Genomic DNA, 23,432 nt, shown 5'->3' with positions numbered 1-23,432 from the left:
GGATTCCATCATACTTTGTCTCATCGTGGAGCATATTTTTTTTATACGTTTCAAAAGTTTACACATATAAGATGGCAGACACTGGAATGATACACAAACATAGTAAATACCCTAGAAATAAAATATTCTATATTTATTCTTTAGTCATCTAAAATACATTAATTTAAGGTGCATTCAGTTCCACATTAAATGTTGCCTCTGGACGTTGTTTCCTTGGATAAGGAGGACTGTCCTCAAAATGCTGCGTCAAATTTATATTAGGAGAAAGAAACAATGTGCTCCAGTTTGTGTTTGCTTTCGCCTTTTAAAGTGCTTCCTTCCCAGAGTATCACAATGAGTCACTTTTGGCATCATTGATGGGAAACCATCTGAGAAGAAACGACGTACTACTCTGGAACCAAACGCACCTTAAGTTTGTCACATTTCTTCATTTGATTGGCACAGTTCTCCCATGAAACAGTACAACGACGGTACATTCACAGACGCATTTGATTCTTGTAAAATATGAGTTAATTGGCAAGTGAAACGTGGCACACAGCATCCCACAATTCAGTGTCTTCTCCTTTTTCCTCTTGCCACTAACACCATGTTCTTTTGGGCCATTCCGGAGGCGTTCGTCACAACGCAGGTGAAGGTGGATTTGAGGTCCTCTGACGTGACATTCTTCAACATCAAACTCCTCTGTAGGATCGCACCGTTATCCAAAGTCGATCTAAAACAGACACGGGTCGTCACAGCTCGGCTGCAGGTCGGTTCCAGGATGTTACATCAATCATTGCTTTGCCCTGCTTTCTAACAGCAGAACTTTGAAAGGAAATGCACTCAAATTGTGCGTTGATAAATGCACTTAAATGGCTAAAACTGTATGCTCTGTTAGGGCGACTTCCATGAAAGTAAAAACTCTTAATACTCACTCCTCTGATTCTAATATTCTGCCGCTGCTGAGCAGGTCTTCGGGGAAAGAGCCGTTGACGAGCCAGTAGATGAGCGTCACATCCTTACAGTTTGTAAACGCTTCACAGTGAAGAAACAGCTGCTCCCCTGAGAGTCAGAATACAACCAGACCCATCACACACAAAGAGCTTCACGAAATAATACCCAAGAACAGATTCTGTCAGCTGTCAACACCAAAACACTTGGTGGTGATGTGCACAAGTGTTACCTGGATAAGCTTTCACTTTGACGCGATGTGGCCCGATGATCTTTGGAGATTCATCCTGAGGAACTGAAGAGCAAATTTAAGTTAGCAAAAAAAAAAACATTACATTAAAATAAATCAGTCACCCACAACATGTACTGTACCTGGAAATCCATCTGCAAGCAGCAGACACAGATATCCCAAAGCTGATGCAGAGATACAACATATTCACAACCAATCCCACAGTACAGTGAAAATGACTGATGTTTGGTATTACCGAGTATTATTACCTTTGACAACCGAAGACAGCTTCATATCGACTCGTCCAGTGAGAGCTTTCTGCCGTTGACTGGTTTGGATCTACTATATATACACACAAACATAATTCACTTCCCTACGCCCACTCAAACACAATGCATGGACATTTAGTACGTGGGGGTTTCCTCAAAACTAGTCAGTACATGTTGGTTGACACACACACACTGGTTACTTAAATCAAACATGCTGACTAATTTACAGCTCTGTCTTGTGATTTAAATTCTCTCTCTCCCTCTATATGTACATATATATGTCATTCAGTGGACAACAACTTGACTTTAAGTGAAAAATAAACCTCAAGGATGCAAAGAAAGATACAGACGATCCAAACCATGTGACATTTATTAACCGATCAACAAAACAAAATGATCATGTTAGCCTCGTTGTACACAGTCCCTTTTCTGTTTGAGTTGGCATGTGTACCTGCACACAAAAAAAATACAACCACCTTTCAGCATCTTTGGACAGTTAGAAAAGACATAAAGGGGCCTTGGCTTGAACAGATCACATGAAAATAAGACTGCAATCGTCAACACTCACCGAGTTAAAGGATCATTCTACAATGTTTTTGTTTACCTCTTCTAACCATTTGTAGTTCGAACAGTCAATAGTTTTAGTTAAGTTACCAACTGGTCTCACAGCTTTGGTTTGTGCTTCCTTACCTCTAGTGGTATTTAGCCTATGCAGATAGTTTGGGTTTTAGAAGGCAGGCTTTGGGACATCTGAGATTTCAGCCGCCACCACAATATAACAAAGGTGAGTTCAATCTAGTTAGTAGTGCTCAGCATTAAAAAATTACCTTTAAAAAAAACAGCAACGTGTCACTCCAGGCATCTAGAATAATCTACAGAACACACACGTTTTACAGGAACCATTTCTTTTTGTAGAAAGTAGTTCCCAAGAAGAAAAGCTGCCGAAAACCCAGAACTATCAACAAGGCAAGATACAACCACAGATGAGTTGTTTTTTGTGGACTTACAATTTAAATACAAACGGTGAACTGTGGGAACGAAAACAGAAGAGCTCGTTTGGACAGTGACATTCCTCCACTCATAGAAACTTAGTGACACAGATATAGCACAAGGGTCAAAGTGAATCTGTTGGTATGGAAGAGTCCACGAAGACAATGAGGTCATTTTGAAATCCCGTAACAGTTCCTTTTTATCAACTGCTCTATGAGGAATTCTCTGTTCAACTACAAATAGCACTTTTTTTCCCCCACGATGACTATGCCTCCTGTGACACGATGCATGACCGGCTGCGCATAGGAAACTCACTGTCGTCACTAGAGTCCGTATGAGTGATAACATAAGAGACACAGCGGCACCATGTCCCCCATCTGTGGACACTGTAAATGTACTTTGGAGGCCCAGGGAGCAATTACTTGCGTTGATTTCCATTCAATCTTTATTACTCGTGTGTGAGAGTCATCAGACATGAGGATGAAAACCTCCAGCATGACCCTTGACCTAATAATTAACAAACACTTAAGACATAAATCAGTAAAAAGCACCTCTCTAATGATTTTTAGAACCACTTTACTAGGCCAGAAGTTGCACAAACCAATCATCAAGGTGTAACGCTGTGTGAAGCAAATCCTGGGAAATTGATAAGACATCCAAATTCAGGTTACCAATCAAATTCAAATGAACTGTAAATACAGAGAGTATGTGCCTATAAATATATACAAAAAAAGTATAGACACTTTTAATTGGTGTTTTAGTTCGATGTTAGGCACTCAGTCTTTTGAGCCAGTGCATATCATCTCCGTATGGGGTGTGTGTCCATGTTGTGACAGTCGCAGGTCACTCCAGACCCAGGACGTAGTTGATGCCTTGCACAAATCCAATAATAACAGGCTGCCAGGCCACCAAGTACCGGAGCCAGTCTAAAAGTTGTCCATACATGACGTGTGGCCTCTCCCAACTGAAACAAAATGGGTTAAGGACTCAACAGCAATCAATACCGGTTAATAAAAGGGTGCCAATACAAAAAGCCTTCATAAACATGCAGCTGATGGCACACGGCCAAGAGGAGGTGGAAGCCACTTTCTGGGGGATTACATTTATTAGAGTGGCACCGTTGTCTGAAGCGTAAACTCTGAGCCACAAAAAGGAACAGGAACTTGGTGTACAACCTATAAATGTTTCATATCTCATTCCAACTAGTCTACAATGACTACAAAACTCCCTGTTACAAGAAAGAGGTCTCTCTCCTGTAACTTGGCATGACTAGGGTTCCTGAATGCTGGCCCAATTTAAATGAGTTCTATCCTCTATTCAGTCTATACGTGCACATTACTATATGCGATTTCTAAAATTACAACAATTAACTCAGGAATCGTTAAGATACTCACAAAATAAACAAACAAACAGTGAGATAATGCAGCACAGAAACAAGATAAAATGATTAAAAAGGATACGGGTTACTGAACATCCTCTTCAGATCCACCTTCTCTTTGCAGTACGGGCACATCTGCTTCTTTCCGACGATGCACCAGCCCCTTATGCAAAACTCATGGAACCTGGATGTGGAGTTAAGGCTCGGCACTGTATTGTAGAGCATCAGTTCAAATGCTGGCTTAAATGGCATTGCTTTGAAAACACGTGCTTTTGGGCAGCATTTGAAATGTGAAAATGTATTAATATAGTAGCCATTCAACAGTCAACCCGTTTGATCGTTAATATGCAAAAAAATAAAATGGGAAAAAAAAAAAAGCAGGAAAACTATTATATTAGCACCTTATAAGGACAGAAAGAAAACAGGAACTGACCAAGCAAACAAGGCACTTATTTGCAAATTGTTTTTTTCTTGCATTTCTTTGTATAATATTCTATTATATCTTATATTATTAGTAAGTTGCTTTCTGAAGCTAGGCACAAAAGCCTTTCACTACAGCTACTGAAATGTGACAAATAAACAGGATTTGATTTGAAATTTGATTTGAAATTCAACTTTCATGGAATAACTTAAATCCAACAATTGTGGATTTATGTCCATATTTGAGGGATATAAAAAAAATACTAAACAATACACCGGCCGATATATTTGGTTTTAGCAGTATTACAATGTTGGATTTGACAGGAACAGTAAATATCAGATAGCAGCTAATTTTGAACAGTTAACTTATATGGGAATAACTACAACAATCTACACACAAATATTAAACCTAAAATATGTAAATGAGCTGCGAAATGACCAACCTGCGGCCTACAATATTCTACTGAAATATATTTTTCCCCATCAGCCTTTAATTGGCATATCGGCCAATTATAGCAGCCTGCAAATGTATGATTTGGGCTCTATAGTTCTGACTCGCAGCATGAAATTCTCTATGCTAATCTGTAAACGGTTGCGTGTTATTTACAGTGGACACGCCCAGCAGGAGACTACCATGGGGAAGTAATACAAATTTAGATGAACAGGCTGTCATAACATCAACAGTCTGACATAAAGGTCAAGTTAGATAACTCCTGCCAATTCCCCTTTAAGCAGCTAATATAGTACACAATACAGTTCCGACACAAACAAACAAAGATGACTACGCATTTTATAGACGTGCAATACTCGTTTAGCTCAACTTCTCTTTCACTGATAAAAAAAAAAAGATAGCATCATAAAAATATGTCTACGTCCCACAGGGAAGGATACACATGGTTGCAGGATAACCTGTACGTGTTCTCTATAATCCCCTCCTCACTGACATCGACAAGGATGGGCTGACCGCACACAGCACAGATATTGTCAGAGAGGTGCTTGGTTGGCATGCCAGATGCACTGTAATACTGAAACAAAACAGAAAAAGAGACATCAGCCCAAATTACATATTTTACAGCAGTTATCTCCAAAGAAACAGGGTCTGCAATCTGTCTACTTACCCCAACAGTTGAAGCCATGAAGTCTGCACACATCTCTGCAAAGTCCCTCCCCAGGACCCCGTAGTACAGCCCGTAGAACAGCAGTGAAACGCCAAAGTCCATCGCGTCCTCTGGTTTTATCCTGGACAGAGAAGGCACTGAATGAAGGGATCCGGCCTCAGGTGATATGTCTGCTTTATATTTTCAGTGTACAGTAAAAAAATTACATTTTTGGAAGATACCATTCATTTGCTTTAAGTTCTTGTATGTTGGTGTAAAGCTAAAATATTTTGTATCAACCAAAACACCTTTTTACACATTTGTCTGTGCATATAGAAGCTAAAAAAAAAAATCTGTTTTGATGATCAGCTGTTGCAGGAAATTGAGAAATCTAAATGCAAGAAGTATTCAAGTTAGGGGGCATTTCCATGTAGGAAGTGGAAAATTGTTGGACCATCGAATAGGAAGCGTTTCGCTACTTTCCTGTTTGTCCATTTTGGATTATGATCAGGAAAGGTCCTCATTTTGAATTAACTGTGAAAAATTGTGCATATGTAGCTCTTCATTTAGTTTGAAAACCGTCAATATAGAATCCGTTTTTAACCAATTAGAAGGTGCAGCTTCACTAAACTAATGCAGCTAAAATAGATTTTGTTAGTTTCTTTGTCAATAAATGAATGACCGCCGAGTAGCTACATAACCTGTAAACACAGCCCTGAGGCTTCAGTGAGAGGACTACCATATTAGGCTTTTTTTTTTTTTAACACTTCCTGTGTCTGCATAAAGCTCTAATTCCTCTGACCATTGGGAACAAAGAAAAGAGACATTTGCCCTTTCCTTGTCAAAAGGGAAGTTTCTATGATAGCTACGCATGTTTGTATGTCATTGAGAATGACAGCATGTTACAGTGACGATGTGTTTTAAACTTATCATACTTTACTTCTCATACAACCAGTTTACCTTTAAACACGTACACCTAAGCTCAGCCTTTATGTAAACACCATGAAACAGGCAGTCAAAGAGTGTCATTTCTTCTTTTTAGTCTAATTCTATCATCCTGGTACGTGCTGGATCATAGCAGTGCTTTCGTGGTTAAAAAGACAATACTTCTAATAGAGAATGAAACGAGTAAAGCACCTATCAATTAGGGATTCAGATAACTGGTGGATGTTGCAGGAGCAGTGATGATCAAAAGGGATATTAAAGATAAGCAGGAAGGAAGAAACTGAACTTTATACATCCTAAAATGGCAAGATGGAAACGATGACTACTCCTGTCAACAGCAGCCTGCAGTTTTGAAGGGTTATATTTTCAATGGTGTTAGTCAATATCCACCGAAATGTTTGGTTATGGTTCATTTAGCGCCACTGAAATAACATGGAACGAACAATACATACCTGAATATTAGGTTTATACCAAAAAGTGTAAACATGACGACACTATAGCCAACTATTCCCGTGGCATAGCTGATCTTGTAGAGGAGGAGGAACCACTTATACACCAACCTACAGTCGCCAAAGAGAAGGAATATGTGAAGAGTGTGTCATGGACAGTTCAATTTACAGCTCTGGATTATGTGTAAACGACGGTTATACCTCGGCGTGGTGCAGGCTAGTGGCTTGCGAGTGGCACGGAAAGAGATGTACGCTGTGATGACAGAGAAGATAAACCACGTGGTCAGGAACCTCCACCAGTGCAGTTTGGTAGTAAAGTAGAGAGGAACTACCCACATCTGGAACAGAGTCACCAGCTACAAGACAGCAGAGCACACACGCATGTTAGAACAGCTGTTCACAAAGAGCAGAGCGCCATCTTGTGGGCTGCGGCGCTACTGATGAGGAAATATGACCCTGAATACAATGAAGTTTGATTCATCATGGCAGGCAGTTATGGGTGAGGGTAAGCAGATGATGTATTTTGGTCATTACAGCCGACACATTCATAGCCCACCATATTTTTTCACCTATTCTTATTAAATCCTATATTTTTCTTTGGAAGGTGATCCTCGGAAATGTTTAAACAATCACAAGTGGACGCTATTGGCACCATTTCATATTTGGATGGATTGGGACAAGAAGGGAAAAAACAAATTCATCCTGAATTGAGGAAATGAGTATTGATATCCATTTATACGATACACCATGTGTTGACTCACGGACAGAAAACAAACACTGTGCTAGTGTGTGTTCTCCCCCCCCCCCCTAATTATGCGTCTTCACATGATGGCATTTCCAAACTTCACATAGACATCTCAAACAAGTGGATTTATGTGTCTTACATTGTATGACTTTGGATGTCTCTGTTTCCATTGCACGAGGACTAGCTGTGCGACGACAAGTGTGACGATGAGGATCAGCACCATCTCTGCGTGCATGGCCTCGTGACCTTTGTGTTTGGCATGCATTTTTGCATGCTCCACCCTGTGGAAACAAAAGAATATACTCAACTAATGTTACGTATCTAGGAGCAGTTTGTTGTTTTGTTTTCACAACAATGCAGGAGGGCGTGCCCTTAAAGGTGTACTGTAAAGCTTTGCATGTTGGTTCCTCCTAATGGTAATCTGAACTGGTTGAAACATGTCAAGTTTAATACCTAAAGTTCTCGATTGGGATATAAAGAGTTATTTTCTTTACCAAAAACCTTGTGTATTAACAAATGAAAATGCCTGCAAATGTTACTCTGCAAAAACAGAATTTTGTTGTACAGATTAATGGTCCATCTATCCAAATGCATCTCAGAGAGAAAATAATCATATTATAATACGTTACAAAAATAAATGCATTATTCATTAAAGGTGTGGCAAAGATACGAACCTCCACTTCTCTTCTGGTGAAAGCTTGGACACATCAAACTAAAGAAAGGAAATGAGACAAAATAATGACCATTACAACACAGAAACAATAATATAACAACACCAAACTACTGTGTCGAGCGTCACCTCTCGCCCAATTCTAAACCCCTATTCCCTACATTGCTTACCAATTACACAGCATTATGTAATAACTATTTGAATTGAAACATTTAAGTTTTGAGCAGCGATACAAGATGGGTGTGCGTCACAGCTGCGTGCACACAACCCTCCCAAATATCTATATTTACCAGTTAAGTTATCAGAACTCACCACATGCATTTAGCAGGTCAGTCCCTCCCAAGAAGTTGGGCTTGTTTGGCTACTTTAACCTGAATGAAATGAACAGCTGCCAGCCATAACCGATGCAATGTTCTCTTGTTATTAAAGCTGCCTATCTGCCAAAACAGGTATCCAGCTACAGGTTCACAACTATTTCTTATTCAAATCACACATCCTGCTGCTACGTGTGAGGAAAGTTCCTCTTTTTAAAATTTCAACATATGCAAGTCTCTTCACACTTGATTGACAAATACTTATTTGAGTACTTGTAGGCACTCTAACCACTTTACACAACAAGAGGCAAAACAACATCAATCATCAAGTTCACTAGTTACAGTTTTCCATTCAAACCCTTAAACTCTAATTACAAGTGAACCCAACATTAGGATGTGATGTGTAATTTGTCAGCCTATTGTGACGCCAGCCAGGTAACTACACCTACTCATGACCGACTGTCATAACTTTTAATTCGTTTCAGTTCACTTTATGGAGTTTCTTTTACACTGACATCAGTTTAACATCCAGGTTTGGTTTGACCAGAAGATTGAAACCCCGCAGGGAGTGGTTTGGTGCCCTCCCCTGTCTTGACACTGATACAAACCTCTTGGCCCTTAGCACAGACACGGCACCACGTGACCTTTGACCCCGTCAGCCACATCAGCTTTATTTGTGGAGCTCATTTCAGAGCGTAGCAGTGAATATACGGGTGTGAAAAATATCTAAATAAATGCTAACTTTATTTTCAAACAACAGCGCCTGAGCTACTTTGAACAAATTAAAGCTACGAAGTTGAGTTGCAGGCTTTGAACGTTAGCTGGCTAGCTAGCTTAGGATAGCTAACGCTCTCGGGGCGTTACTCGCTTGCACTGCTGTTTTTGTCGAACAAAGCACACTCAGTTACGTACAATGGACAACACATTTATATCTAGACGCCATGCATCTGCTTGGTTACAGATCGCTGAACAGTAGCTAGCTGCTTACGTTACGCTAAACCCGGGGATAAACCCTGCAGCTAGAACTCCAGTATTAGTCACTGTCTCTTGAATCTGTCTCTTGAATCTGTCACAACGCCTCGCTGTAGCTTACAGCTCTCACCTGGTGCGGTTCATCGTGATGCTGTAACCCATGGTTGTGGTGTTGTAACCCATGGTCGTGCTCTACACCATCAACCTCCACCTCAAACACCCCGGCCATCTTCGGAGTGCTGCTTTACCGTTCCGGGCCATTAGCATTAGCAACAAACCTAAGAGGTTCACATCCGGTCTTCTTTAGGTTTTCTTTCTTCAAAATAAAACTCCGGAATAATGTAGTAATAGTAAAGCTGTGACTTTCTGTATTTGTTAGTCGATGTGTCTCGTCAAGCTATAACTTGCAAGTTGTAATTAGTGTTGGATAGTCATAAATAATCAGATTTTTACAAAACTTGAATACATCAAACTGTACTTGTGAGGGGGTTAAACAAATTAATATCAATATCAGTGCGACGAGTATGCTACTCATGCTGTCCTATTTGCTGTGTTTATTGTTTCATGTCATTTTATTTTTATTTTTTTACATTTCTTAAATGGTGCAGGACGTAAAATTGATTATTATAGCTGTAATGGCTGTAACACCAGGTGTACTGCTCTAATACCTTTATTGAATATTACACATTATGTATATTCTTGCTATTTTGCTTATATTGCAGAGTATTGATGTATGAGTGTAATCATGTAAGGAGGGAAATACACATGATTCTGTGAGTCACACCTCGTTTATAACTTATGTGACACTCATATGTGGTTGTTGGATATTTGTATATTGCCACACACAGCACATATGAAGCAAACCGTATTCTGCTGCTGCAATAAAGGAGGATAATTACATGCTATCAAATCTGTTGTTTTGAAATATCCAATATCCCGCCAGATTTACCCGGAAACTGCGTAAGAAGTAAATATCACTGATCGTGATGTGATTGGTTCAAAGGTCTGAGTCTCCTCTGATTGGCTGAGCCGCTGACACACCGTCGTGTAACTGGCTCGTGGGTCGGTTGGCGCCCTCCGTTTAAGATTCAACTGTACTCAGTGTAATAACCTGCTACAACAACTATACCACAGCCGTTTTATTTGTTTGGAGGCTGAGAAGATAACATTAACAACTGCTGTCTGAGGAAAGCAGCTGCTTTGTTGCCAACATGCATGTCATTAAGAGAGGTATAGCAGCTTCACTTTTTAAGTGGTGTAACTTTACTCGCGAATACTCGAGTAAATGCATTGTTACGGTGCCGGGGATGTCGAGGTCCTGGAAAAATACTTAAATGTTTTAAAGATGCGATACATGTTAATACTCCAAGGAAATACTGCACATTAGTGTTCAGCTCAGTTTCTGTCATGTTAAAGAGTGTTTTATGTTTCTTTGTGAGGTGTGTTTTCACACCAAACAAAGACTTGAGTTATGAGAGGACAAAAGCTGACACTTTATCTGTCTTAGCTTGCAGGTTGGTTGCCAACCTTTATTTTGAATAACGTTTCGCATATATATATTTAAAAAAATAGAAACAACACCGTCACAACCGAGACTTTAAATTTAATTTCACTTTCATTGTTCTCTAGCCATTGATGTTTACCCCCCCTCCCTCTTTTTTATAGTAAAGGCTTTGACAACTTTCCTCTTTAATGAATGTGTAAGGAGAGTATTATTTTAATCTTGTTTGGCATCTCTGGTATTGGCGCGAAGTAGCAACGTTGGTCAATAAGTGACAGGTGTTGAGCGCGCGCTTCATCTGAGATAATTGATCAGGTGAGGGGATCAACACAACAGCTAGGGCACGGATAGTTCTTGTGTGTTTACTAGTTATATTCATCAACTATCCTCAGAAATTGCCAGAATACGTTTAAATAATAACAAATAATGTTTTTTTTATATTTCAGATGGACGCCAGGAGGGAGTTACTTTTGATAAAATCACATCTCGCATTCAGAAGCTTTGCTATGGACTCAACTGTGACTTTGTGGACCCTGTGAGTTCAAACCACTCTAAAGCTAACCATCAAGTTCAAAAAGAAAAGAAACATCAAGTAAAGTAAACGAGCCACTCTCCAATTCAGTGATATTCTACCACATGCCCTGTTTCTCTGGTTCTGCAGACCCAGATTACAATGAAGGTGATCCAGGGTCTGTACAGTGGCGTCACCACCGTGGAGCTGGACACTCTGGCAGCAGAGACCGCTGCCACCCTCACCACCAAACACCCGGACTACGCACTCCTGGCTGCACGGATTGCCGTTTCCAATCTCCACAAAGAAACCAAGAAAGTATTCAGTGGTGAGTACAAGTTTGAAGTTACCATAGAAAATACTACGCTCTGATGCAAGATGTGTGATTTTTGTGTATGTAATAAATATGACTTTGCATTTAAAATAAAAAATAGCACCATTATTGCACTATACATTAATTTAGCCAATCTTACGGTAAATGATGATGCTGCACATTGTGGTATAGCGATTCCCTCTTTACGAGAAACCCTGACATGATTGGTTGTACATTGCTAAAGTGTTTAAATTATGAGTACGGATATTCTGGTATTGGGAACTCTCTTTGCTTGTGTAGATGTGATGGAGGACCTCTACAACTATGTGAACCCCTTAAATAAACGCCACTCGCCTATGATCTCCAAGGAGATGCGTGCCGTTGTACTGGAAAACAAGGGTGTAAGTCACATGCTGTGGCATTTTGTTCATGTTTCTTTTTAATTTAAAGTCATTGTAACTATGTTAAGCATTTTTTAACATAATATATCTTATCTTTTGCAGCGCCTCAACTCAGCCATCATTTACGACAGAGACTTCTCCTACAACTTCTTTGGCTTTAAGGTAATTTATTTCATTTTACATTCAACATCTCGAGCAGATTCTTGAATCATAAACCTAATTTGGCCCTTTTGCTCCAATAGACTCTTGAGCGGTCGTATTTGTTAAAGATTAACGGCAAAGGTGAGAGTTGATTTCCCTGTAGCTTCTTGAGAAGCGTGTTTATGTGCGCAGAGACGCAAGAAATGTGTTTTGGGGATATTTGAAATTGTTTATTTGCTAAATCTCGTATTTTTTTTCTGTAGTTGCTGAGAGGCCCCAGCACATGCTAATGAGAGTGGCTGTCGGGATTCATCAAGGAGACATTGATGCAGCCATTGAAACCTACAACCTGCTGTCAGAGAAGTGGTTCACCCACGCCTCCCCTACTCTGTTCAATGCTGGCACCAACAGGCCACAGCTGTCAAGGTAACGTAAGCCAAGTCGAACAAATCTCTGATGCGTTCTTTTGTTTCCCTCTCTAATCTAATGCGTTTGTTGTTGTAGTTGTTTCTTGCTCACCATGAAAGAGGACAGCATCGAGGGTATTTACGACACGCTGAAGCAGTGTGCCCTCATCTCCAAGGCAGCTGGAGGTATTGGATTGGCCGTTAGCTGTATCAGAGCAACGGGCAGCTATATAGCTGGGGTGAGTTAAATGCACACCGCGGGGATTCAAATCAAAGAGATATAGAGGAGCTTTGTTTTTTGTTGTTGTTATTTTTGTACGACTTACGGTGATTCTGGTTTTTCAGACTAATGGCGTTTCCAATGGGATGGTTCCTATGCTTCGAGTCTACAACAACACAGCACGTTACGTTGACCAGGGTGGGAACAAGGTAGAGATTTGCAGCCCACACTGTAATGGAGCTTGGCGTTGTTGCTCTGGAGAGACCTCTGGGAGCAGGTTTCATCACCTTGCCCTCTGCGTTTGCTTGTTCAGAGACCCGGGGCCTTCGCTGTGTACCTGGAGCCGTGGCACTTCGATGTGTTCGACTTCTTGGAGTTGAAGAAGAACACCGGTAAAGAGGAGCAGAGAGCCAGAGACCTGTTCTTCGCCATGTGGATCCCTGACCTGTTTATGAAACGAGTGGAGAGCAATCTGGTGAATAGCTGAGGGAATAACCTCCCTGACTCACATCTCACGTCGGTTACAGCTTGAATGAAGCTATATGTTCTGTAATACAGTGCATGTTTTCTGGTGGCTGTGATAGTTTGAAGCTCCTTGAACATTACAGGATGGAAGTCTCATTGTTCCTCTCCTGCTCTTGTAGGACTGGTCTCTAATGTGTCCCAGTGATAGTCCTGGGTTAGACGAATGCTGGGGAGAGGAGTTCGAGCAGCTTTACACTCGGTAAGACCGGCACACCAACCTCTGTTTCTAACAAACGGCTCACTTCTTAGGGCTGACTAACTGGTCCCGTGTGTCCGGTTTGTCCTCAGGTATGAGGAGGAGGGCAGGGTTAAGCGCGTGGTGAAGGCTCAGCAGGTGTGGCACGCCATCATTGAGTCTCAGACAGAAACCGGTACGCCATACATGCTCTACAAGGACGCCTGCAACAGGAAGAGCAACCAGCAGAATCTGGGCACCATAAAATCCAGCAATCTGTGCACGGAGATCGTAGAGTACACAAGCAAAGATGAGGTGAGCGGCGGGAGACGTTGTTGCTGCAATATTCACATTAGCTGTTACATTTTTTTCTTAATGCTCATTTGTTTCGTTCTTCCTTCAACTCAGGTGGCAGTGTGTAATCTGGCATCTATTGCCCTCAACATGTATGTCACCCCAGAAAGGACCTTTGACTTCAAAAAGCTTGCATCCGTCACCAAAGTCATTGTCAAGAACCTGAACAAGATTATTGACATCAACTATTACCCCGTGATTGAGGTATGCTCTCTTTTCAAGTGTTGCTTCTCTACAACCGGGTCTCATGTGCTCTGTTAACGAATGGCTCCTCTGTCCTGCTTTACAGGCTGAGAGGTCTAACAAGCGTCACAGGCCGATTGGAATCGGTGTGCAGGGTCTGGCTGATGCCTTCATCCTCATGCGTTATCCCTTTGAAAGCCCAGAGGCCCAGTTGCTCAACATTCAGATCTTTGAGACCATTTACTACGCCGCCCTGGAGGCCAGCTGTGAGCTGGCAGCGCAGCTCGGCCCGTACGAAACCTACGCTGGCTCTCCTGTCAGCAAGGGAGTGAGTAGTTCTCACAATGTCTCGACTCCATCCTGGGATACGGTTTCGTAGTTTGGGCTCAGTTTCTCACTTGTTTTGTTTTCCAGATCCTTCAGTATGACATGTGGGATAAAACCCCAACAGATCTCTGTGACTGGGAAACATTGAAGGCGCAAATTGCCAAGTAGGTCGACCTGAATGTCTTCCTTGTTGGTAGATCTGCTGTACTGTATGTGGAGATTGTGGCTCATCCCTGCTTTCCCCCTGTGTGTCCTAAGGCACGGTGTGAGGAACAGTCTGCTCTTGGCCCCAATGCCCACAGCTTCCACCGCCCAGATCCTGGGAAACAACGAGTCCATTGAGCCCTACACCAGCAACATCTACACCCGCAGGGTGCTCTCGGGAGAGTTTCAGGTCAGCACTTCTCTTCTTTACGTCTCAGAAGTTGTGTGTCCATAAAGGGAAATGTTGCCAAGTGTCTTTTCTGCATCTTCGATAGATTGTGAATCCTCACCTGCTGAAGGACCTCACAGACAGAGGACTGTGGAGTGATGAAATGAAGAACCAGCTGATTGCTCAGAACGGGTCTATCCAGGTAAAGGATCACACTTAAAGGAACAGTGTGTGAGATTTAGTGGCATCTAGTGGTGAGTTGTAGATTGCAACCAACTAAATACCCCTCAGCGTACTCCTCCCTTTCCAAGTGTGTTGGAGAACTATGGTGGTCTTCAGGTACGGAAAGGTATCTTAAGGATTCTATTTCTACTAGGTTTCACTTTCATTTACATGTTCGTGCTTTTTGCACAGATGTATTGATAAATTATCGGCTTTTATGTCAACTCGAGTATCCTTTAATAATTTAGCACCGGGACCCGTTTAAGACGGAGTTTCGGCACACATCCCTACCTTCAGATGACGTAAATACACAAAGGCTCTCGCTAGAGCTAGAATTAAGTTTGTCCGTTCTGGGCTGCTGTAGAAACATAGCGGGGTCGTAAGATGGTAGAGTCCGTGGCAGCGGACACGCACCCTATGTAGATCTAAGCTAGCAAAAACACGATTCTTAGATTCAGGTGATTATACACTGATTAAAACATAGTTATGAGACCACAAACTCATGTTTTAAATATTTACTGAGGTAATAAATCAAGTAAGAAGTAGGGTAGTTGCTAGCTGCTGATTAAATTATTCAGTGACATCGCTCTAAATGTCACTAAAATGTTTTGGTGATCTGCAGCATCTGACTTGTCTTCCACAGGATATTGAAGAGATCCCCGATGATCTGAAGCAGCTGTATAAAACCGTGTGGGAAATCTCCCAGAAGACTGTCCTCAAGATGGCAGCAGACCGTGGGGCCTACATTGACCAGAGCCAGTCCCTAAACATCCATATTGCCGAGCCAAACTACAGCAAACTGACCAGCATGCACTTCTGTGGTTGGAAGTTGGTAAGTTAGGACTGAGGCACTGCAGGCGTGATAGATGCTGTATTAAAGTGACAAGAAACAGCGTCCTAATGCCGGTCTTCTTTTCTCTGCAGGGCCTGAAAACCGGCATGTACTACCTGCGGACGAAGCCTGCTGCCAACCCCATCCAGTTCACCCTCAACAAGGAGAAATTAAAGTACGCCCAGTCAACCAAGACCGACGAGGAGACCAAAGAGAGTAACGTTGCTGCCGTGGTGTGTTCCTTAGCGAACAAAGATGATTGCCTGATGTGTGATTCCTAAGTGAAGTGTGGTTCCCTCAGATAAACTCACTTCCCCTTAATCACCAGCTTCCCCATTAAAGATATATTTTAGGAAACACCATGTTCTTTTTATTTTTGTATATGATATTGTAACCAGGGTTTTACATATGACACGGTCTTCAAATCACAAATAATTGCTTATTTAATATTTTCACGGGTTTCTTCATCAATTGTGTTGGTAAATTTTTGTATAGAATTAATAGGCGACAAATAATTAATATTTTCCCTTGGAGGTTTTTTTTATGAATACATTTTTATAATATGTGCGTCATATTAATGAATTTCATGTTTGTATTTTATGTGTGTAGGAAATTAAACTTGTAAAATGGTCATAATTGAAGTCTCATGATTTATTATTACACTATTGTTGAGAATATGTGAAGCTTTCGTTCCACCTCAGAACCTGAGCATATATTGCTATTATACATATGAATCCTGCATTTATTGAGGCAAAAACAGTAATTCAGCATTACATTTACAAAAGTAAAATATCTGCATTCAGAGAGAAAGTAGCCAGCCTGCTGTTCTTTGTGTGTCTTGTTTATTAGGAAGTGAGAGGCAGGGGGATAGACTCTTCTGTCACCAGGGACGCTCTAACAGGATGGAGATTATGATTAGTTTAGCGAGGCGAACATGCCTGTGCATGTTAGTCGTATTTTTAAAGATCTTGAAGGCTTTTCTGTCAAATGACATAAAGTGTGTTTTAATTATCTGTGGTGAAGCAGGCAGATCAGGACCCAGGCTCACAACACCAAAAAATGAAAATGGTGATGGCGTCAATCACGCAATAGTGCAACAAAGAGCTACAAGCCAAGGTGTTTTTTTTTCCGTAGGAAGACTCTTGATGGGTTGTGTCTTGGGACGGGTCGATGCTGCAGGTGAAGAATTAATGAACTGCTGTGTTCATGCATGCGACCTCATGGGAGCAGTATGTGTAAAGCAAGCTGACACCTGATCTGTCACACTGTAGCAGGGTGTTGGTCTGCCGCCTACTAAAGAAACAATAAAGCAGCACTACTTTATAACCTCAGTCTGCACAGAGTTAATGTTCCCCCCCCACACTAAAATACAGAGACACAGAAATAAATGGGATTTCAAGTGTTTTAATTATCTTACAAAGTAAGTTAATTGAACACAAGGCTACTTTCTTCTGATATTTGAATGTTAAGAGAAACCAAAAATGACCAACAGAGTTTCCTAAACAGTACAGTTTGAAAGATGGCAGTGAGGAGGGACAGCACAAAACAAAGTTGCTAAAATTGAGCCCTACATTGAACATACAAATACGAAATTTGTTAGGCAAGTGTAACATGAAGAGACGCACAAAAAAGCCTCTTAGAGGTATGCCCGAAGCCTAACAGGAAGTAAGCCATTTTTAATTCAATGTGCCGTTTTAGCTCATTTAGCCGTTTACAGGCTCTGTATTTAAATTTCAAATTCTCTCATGTGATGAAAAGATTGTAACAACATGATCTCTGTCTCTGCAAATAAATACGAGAACATTCATTCTCTAAACGAAAAAATCGAATTTGTAGCCTAATAGATCTTTGAATGAATGATTTAATTAAAGGAATTTTTCTACATTTTGGAAAATATCCTTTTTCACGTTCTGGCATTAAAGCTTGATGAGAAGATTGATCCTACTCTCATGTCTGTTCAGTAAATATGAAGCTACAGCTAGCAGCTGATTAGGTGAGCTTAGCACAACTGGGATCAGGGGAAAAGCTAAACTGTCTCTGTCCAACAAAATCCATCTACCAACACCTCTAAAGTATGTCAAATGTTTGTTTAATAAGTACAAAAACCAACCAAAGTATAAAAAGGAAAATCTCCTGTTTTACAGGCTTTATATGCAAGACTATTTTTCCCAAAAACATGGAACATTTACCTCTCATCAGATATTGAATAATATTACCAAAGAGCCAAACGCTGAAAAGGTCAGCGTGGTCCTTTAAATGGGACACCACTACGATTACGGTCTCACTAACGTCCCGTCCATTGATCCCTCCCCTTCTTGGGAACCAAAGCCTGTGTCCTCGGAGCTGCTGCTGCCTGTTGGCGAGGGAATGGTTTTCTTGGCTCCAGGTTTTGCATTGCTCTCCCTGGAACCAGACTTCTCTGCTACATCTTGCTCAAACATTCTACCCTTCATCCATTTTGCCTCCACTGGTTGTTCTTGCAGCTCAGTGTCTCTGAACTTGTTTACTACTCTCTTTGCATCCGTCTTTTCCTCGTTGACTTTGATGCTCTCAGCTTGTTGGGAGGTCGTCTCTGTGTGTTTTCCACACACCTTCGCCACTCTGAGTATCTCTCCCTCTCTTCTTTTTTCTGCCTCATCCTGTGGGGCCTCTGCTTTTTGCTTTTCTTCTACATGATCAAAACGTCTCCCTGCCACCACTTCCTCTTTCACTTCACTTTTGTCTGCCTCCACCAGCTCTTTTTTCTCCGTTTCCTTCTTATCTCCTCGCTCTATTTGAATTCTGCCTTCCTCCATTTTCAGCACATCGCAATCTGTTACCTGCTTTGATCCCTCTGCTCTACATTCGCTCACCTGACTCTGTTGTGCGTCTGACTCTTGTTTTGTATCTGAGTCAAGCTTTTCTTTATCGACGCCTTCTTCTCCATGGTGCACTGTCACTTTAAGTGATGCATTTCTCTCATCTTGTCTGCTTTTAAAACCTCTGAAATTGTTCTTGGCACCAATGATGTATTTCCCCAGAAAGGAGGAGCCATCTTTGGTCAATGCGTCACTTGCAGTGTGTCCATCGTCCATCAAAACCTGGTTGACCACTTTCATATCACCGTGCATCCTGGTGACCGTTTTGGTCAGCAAAGTGATCCGATTCCCGATATCTGAGGGAAGAGAATACAGCATGCAGGCGAATAATGCACAAGCAATTCATGTCTATTTTCATAAACAATAAAGCACATTCACACCTTTCAGTTATACAAAATGCTGCAGCCAGACTGTTCCAGTTAACTTAAGGATTGACTTTAAGGTTTTATTAAGGTAATTAAGGTAGTATTAGGAGATTGTGCTTTGCGACATGCAACAGGCCAGGTTTGTGAGCAAACAAGACTTTCGATGCATTACTGACTGACTGTTTGTGTCAAAGTTATGCTTACCTTTCCTCTTGGTCTCCTCGAACTCCCTGCGTGCCGATTCAATGTAGCGTTGCACCAGAGCTCTGATCACCTGCTGGCGGTAAGGCAACTGGCTGTCTTCAGATCCCTTAATATTGGTCTTGAAACACACAACATCACACATTTCAGTACACAGTGTGTAGAAGATTATTTACTTTTTACTCCAGCCACACTAACTCCTGCATGTGATCATTAAACACACACTTACCATAGAGGCTATATCGGGATATTTGTCCTCAGAATTACAAGTGCAGCAGCAGCAGATTTGTCTAAAGATGTTCCTGGAACACAATTATTTTAGATAAATAAATAAAGATTTGGATACACAATGTGGTGACTTTGCAAGTTGAAGCTTTTTAAGAGCTCACCGTAAGATGTAAAAAACAGCTTTGGGTGAGGGGATGATGTTGAAGGGCACAGGAATGGTGAGGCCCTCTCTGAAGTAACTGAGGTACAGCTTCGATCTGGCAAATTTCCACTCAACATCTGCATCGTCCTGAAATACATATGTTGAGATGTCAGGTCCAGTCTTTGTTTTTTTTGCGGTACTGACATAAAAATATCTCTTTACCTCAATTTTCTGAAAGGAGTTGGTGATCATGGCAATAAGCATGTTGAGCAGGACGATGACGATGACGAGCGTGAAGATGCCGTACAGAATCCTTCCGACAAACTCTGCCAACACAAACTGTGGCATGTCCACGTAGTCCTGGTTGGCCACGCCAAACATGGTCCAGAATAAGAAGTGGAACGTCTCATTAAACCTGCAGCAGAGCACGACGAGACTCTATTCATACCTTTTGTTTTCCACTAACAACAGTGATGTACACTGTATATATTCTCATTTTCAGCAGATTCCATATTCTTACCTGCCAAGATGTGGAGAGATGACATAAGGAACATAGACATTGTTGATGCCACAGAGGAAGGCTGTTCCAATGATCATCAAAATAAACATAAATCTAAAAAAGAAAAACATCATTTACTCCCATCATGTGCTCTGAATTCTCTTCCAGTGATTGATAATACAGGAGGCCAGATGAAAAGTGCTCTTACCTCATCATGTCATCAATCATCTTCGCTATGGAGATCTGCAGAGTCCCCAGAGACTCGTGTGCTGGCAGGATGTACGCCAGCCGTGTGAAGCTCAACATACTGGTCACTGCAAACAGCACCTCCGCAATCAGCTGGGGGTCCTCCTGATGCCAGTCCTCGCGCACTGCGGGATGATTTTTTTACACAACCAAACAGGCCCGTTCAGCATTGAGTACTTTTGAGACCACAGACAACTACTTTGTTTGAATGATGTGATCATTTCCTCACCAGTCTGAGTGAAGTAGACGCACTCCTCTTTGCCGTCATAATCCTGGCAGAGGACGTGACCTTTGAGCATTATAAGCACACGTAACGTGAAGGACGCCAGGTACATGCTGAGCACCATCACATCCAGGCAGTTCCACCAGTCCTGGAAGTAACTCCGCAGCCCCTCGATCCACACTTCCTTACACTCGTACCAGAAGAATCCTACATGAGACAGCAGGGTATGAAGCTTGAGTTTTCTATCTGAGCGTTATGGAGGAGAGCGAGATAGGAGAGGGGGAACCCACCGACCACCCACACCATGTGGAAGGAGCTGTGCAGGATGTTCTGATGCCGGGACGCAAATTTGCCTCGATAAATCTCCATTGTTATTGATTCTCCGAGTAGCGTGATGAGAAACCACATATAGGAGGCAGCGTGGAGGAGAAACTTGATCACAGGAGTCTTTAATACCTTCCCTACCTGGTGAAAACACAAAAGACAAGGACCTGTCAGGGCCAAGACACAAAGTGTGTTCATCCTGTTTTCTTAATTGATTGTCCCCCGTGACACGTCTGTGACACTTTTTTTCAGAACATGCATCTCTACGTTTAGAACATTTTCGTTTGATGTGACCTTTGACTTTGGTGCGATCCAGTAGACGAGGCAGAGGACGGGCATGGTGACAAAGATCCCCACAGAGACAAACAGCTTCCAGGCCGTCCTGCTGCCTCTCCAGCCTGCCAGGTTCCCACACCAGATAGATGACAGCACCTGCTGGCAGATTGGGTGGGCCACAAACTGCACAAAAACACACACACACACACAGAGGGTGAGACATCAAGTTCATTGTCTTGTTTTGAATGGCAGTAGTTCCTGCATCCAGCTACCTGCTTCTGGTTGTAGTTGACAGCAAGCCGCAGACGGGACAGATTGGGGATTCCCTCCTCAAAGGCCTGCTCCTCTAAGGAGTCCTGGCTCTCGTCCCCACAGCTGTTCAGGATGGTGGTCACCTCGCTCTGGTTGCGACACATGCCCAGCAACTCAACGGCAAACTCCTGACAGAGCTCCTCCAGGCCCAGATACTGAGGCTGCAGGAAGAGAGTAACCACAGCAGAGTGAACAAGGAACGACACGGAAGGTGAACAGTAAGTGGGCACATGTACGAATCTCACCAGACCTTGAACTCCGGCTCTTTCTGCGAGAGTTTACGGAGCTCACTGCTGAGGCTGAAAGCTCTGAACATGGCATCCTCAGAGGTGATGGACAGGTAGGCACGGCTGGCGATGCCACGGTAGGTGTTGATACGAGACAAGGAGAACTTCAGGAGGTCGTACTGCCGGCCGTTACGACACTCCAGACAGGCACAGGATATCTTATGTGGCCACGGGATGATGTGACCTTTTTGGGTGAGCATGCTCACTATGTCATACAGGTCTTTCTGGCAGGCTAACGTCAGAGGAGTCACACCAGGGGCAAACTGGGAGTTGTCAATAGAGTGGTCAAAGATGGCCTGAGAGAAGGAGCGCACGTCCATCTTGTTGCCTTTCTCCTGGTCCAGGCGGTCCAGCAGGCGCTTCACCACTCTGGGCTGGTTGGTGTCCACAGCGACGAGCAGGGCCTCGTGAATCTGCCGGAAGTCAAACTTGACCCCCTGCAGGAGGGCGTCCATGCAGCCCTCGTTGCCCAGGCGGATGGACAGGTTGAGGGCCTCCCTCCACTGGCGATCCTCAGACTCATCCAGCTGGCGGATGATGCCGTCGCCGGTCTTCAGCAGTCCACACAGCAGCTCTATTTTCCCCTCATGAATGGCACTGATGAGCTCCGGAGGGAACTGCATCTTCCTGTTCATGATCTCGCGCCATTGTTCAGGCTGAGGGACGGGGCGGGACAGCCAACAGCGGTATTAGATGTCCATTCACCACATTTTAATTAATGTCAGATAACAGAGAGAAAAGGTTAACTACCAGTTAGATTTCATCAGAGAAAATTCAAGCCTGGACAAAATAATGTGGTTTTGTGAGAAAATTAAAGGACGTATACAAAATAAAAAGCGTGGCACATTCTACAAATGAGTGGACGACGGGACGCATTTTATGACATCAAGTAAAACAACTTTCATTAATAAAATATACAACATTTTTGTTATAAAACTTGAATCTACGGAATGACAAATTCTACAAACCTCGTCTGAATAAGACTTTGCTTACCGTGAGGTTTTCCATCCCTGATAAGCAGCAGTGATCCTAAAGCAAAAGCACAATCACATTCTCTGGAGACATAAATAATATTTTTTGGCAGCTATTTTGAGCTTCAGAGATGAAGGTGAAATCGGTAGATTGCACTAGCAGCTCCAATAAGAGAGAGAACAGAGGACTTTGGTGTCCCGCGATCATGTGTGCTACCGGCTGACTGCATGGAATCAGCACCCACAAACTCAATAACACACTTCCATCCCCCATGGGGGCCAGGCCAATTAAAAACGTTGCCAGTTCAAAGTGTTTCATGCTTGGCTGCGCCCACACCAAACTGTTTCTGCTTTCAAACAGGAATTAACTCTCGTCTCTCCATTGGAAACGGTGCCATCGTACAATTAAGGTAGCCGTTATACTGAACAGGTAGCAGCTGTCATCGTTTCCCCCTGAGAAGCTGGAGGGAGTTCACAGCCGAGGGGAAAAACAAGGAGCCGCAAGTAAAAGATGAACTGATTATTTTCACGACTCTCTTCATGCAGTTCTCTTTAAAATAGTATTATTATACTTTTGCACATGCAACATATTCAAATATACAAGCTG

General features: G+C 42.3%; 4 protein-coding genes across 6 annotated transcripts; 1 reads left to right on the top strand and 3 right to left on the bottom strand.

The window, feature by feature from the left end:
- Positions 1-11: 11 nt before the first annotated feature.
- Positions 12-1,630, bottom strand: LOC142959787 (interleukin-1 receptor accessory protein-like). 2 transcript variants are annotated; one of them, XM_076101249.1, is made up of 5 exons: positions 1,429-1,630; positions 1,303-1,344; positions 1,163-1,225; positions 915-1,041; positions 12-712 (listed from the first exon to the last, which is right to left on the bottom strand). In XM_076101249.1, exons 1-5 carry the CDS (start codon positions 1,451-1,453, stop codon positions 550-552), a joined length of 420 nt encoding a protein of 139 aa, XP_075957364.1. In that variant the 5' UTR covers positions 1,454-1,630; the 3' UTR covers positions 12-549. The 2 variants fall into 2 exon arrangements, with proteins under 2 accessions (XP_075957364.1, XP_075957365.1); XM_076101250.1 differs by lacking the exon at positions 1,303-1,344.
- Positions 1,631-1,780: 150 nt separating this feature from the next.
- rnf121 (ring finger protein 121) lies at positions 1,781-9,694 on the bottom strand. 2 transcript variants are annotated; one of them, XM_076101248.1, is made up of 9 exons: positions 9,539-9,694; positions 8,127-8,164; positions 7,592-7,733; positions 6,909-7,063; positions 6,711-6,818; positions 5,335-5,455; positions 5,108-5,241; positions 3,879-3,980; positions 1,781-3,382 (listed from the first exon to the last, which is right to left on the bottom strand). In XM_076101248.1, exons 1-9 carry the CDS (start codon positions 9,635-9,637, stop codon positions 3,262-3,264), a joined length of 1,020 nt encoding a protein of 339 aa, XP_075957363.1. In that variant the 5' UTR covers positions 9,638-9,694; the 3' UTR covers positions 1,781-3,261. The 2 variants fall into 2 exon arrangements, with proteins under 2 accessions (XP_075957363.1, XP_075957362.1); XM_076101247.1 differs by having other exon boundaries at positions 9,530-9,676.
- Positions 9,695-11,329: 1,635 nt separating this feature from the next.
- Positions 11,330-16,576, top strand: LOC142960545 (ribonucleoside-diphosphate reductase large subunit-like). Its single transcript, XM_076102422.1, has 18 exons — positions 11,330-11,444; positions 11,571-11,748; positions 12,034-12,134; positions 12,237-12,296; positions 12,377-12,416; positions 12,539-12,701; positions 12,780-12,921; positions 13,028-13,111; positions 13,216-13,377; positions 13,547-13,626; positions 13,716-13,917; positions 14,011-14,160; positions 14,246-14,467; positions 14,554-14,630; positions 14,725-14,860; positions 14,946-15,041; positions 15,705-15,893; positions 15,986-16,576. Exons 2-18 carry the CDS (start codon positions 11,583-11,585, stop codon positions 16,172-16,174), a joined length of 2,259 nt encoding a protein of 752 aa, XP_075958537.1. The 5' UTR covers positions 11,330-11,444; positions 11,571-11,582; the 3' UTR covers positions 16,175-16,576.
- A 705-nt stretch (positions 16,577-17,281) lies between these two features.
- On the bottom strand, positions 17,282-22,862 carry LOC142960544 (short transient receptor potential channel 2-like). Its single transcript, XM_076102421.1, has 13 exons — positions 22,848-22,862; positions 21,818-22,510; positions 21,528-21,728; positions 21,274-21,438; positions 20,946-21,120; positions 20,662-20,862; positions 20,395-20,557; positions 20,208-20,300; positions 19,910-20,102; positions 19,707-19,834; positions 19,547-19,619; positions 19,321-19,438; positions 17,282-19,047 (listed from the first exon to the last, which is right to left on the bottom strand). Exons 1-13 carry the CDS (start codon positions 22,860-22,862, stop codon positions 18,167-18,169), a joined length of 3,099 nt encoding a protein of 1,032 aa, XP_075958536.1. The 3' UTR covers positions 17,282-18,166.
- Positions 22,863-23,432: the final 570 nt, after the last annotated feature.

The sequence above is a fragment of the Anarhichas minor genome, unplaced genomic scaffold (assembly GCF_050575085.1).
Source record: "Anarhichas minor isolate MPS153535 unplaced genomic scaffold, ASM5057508v1 ptg000027l, whole genome shotgun sequence".
Taxonomy (NCBI): Eukaryota; Metazoa; Chordata; class Actinopteri; order Perciformes; family Anarhichadidae; genus Anarhichas; species Anarhichas minor.
This window is presented reverse-complemented; position numbering and strand designations above follow the sequence as displayed.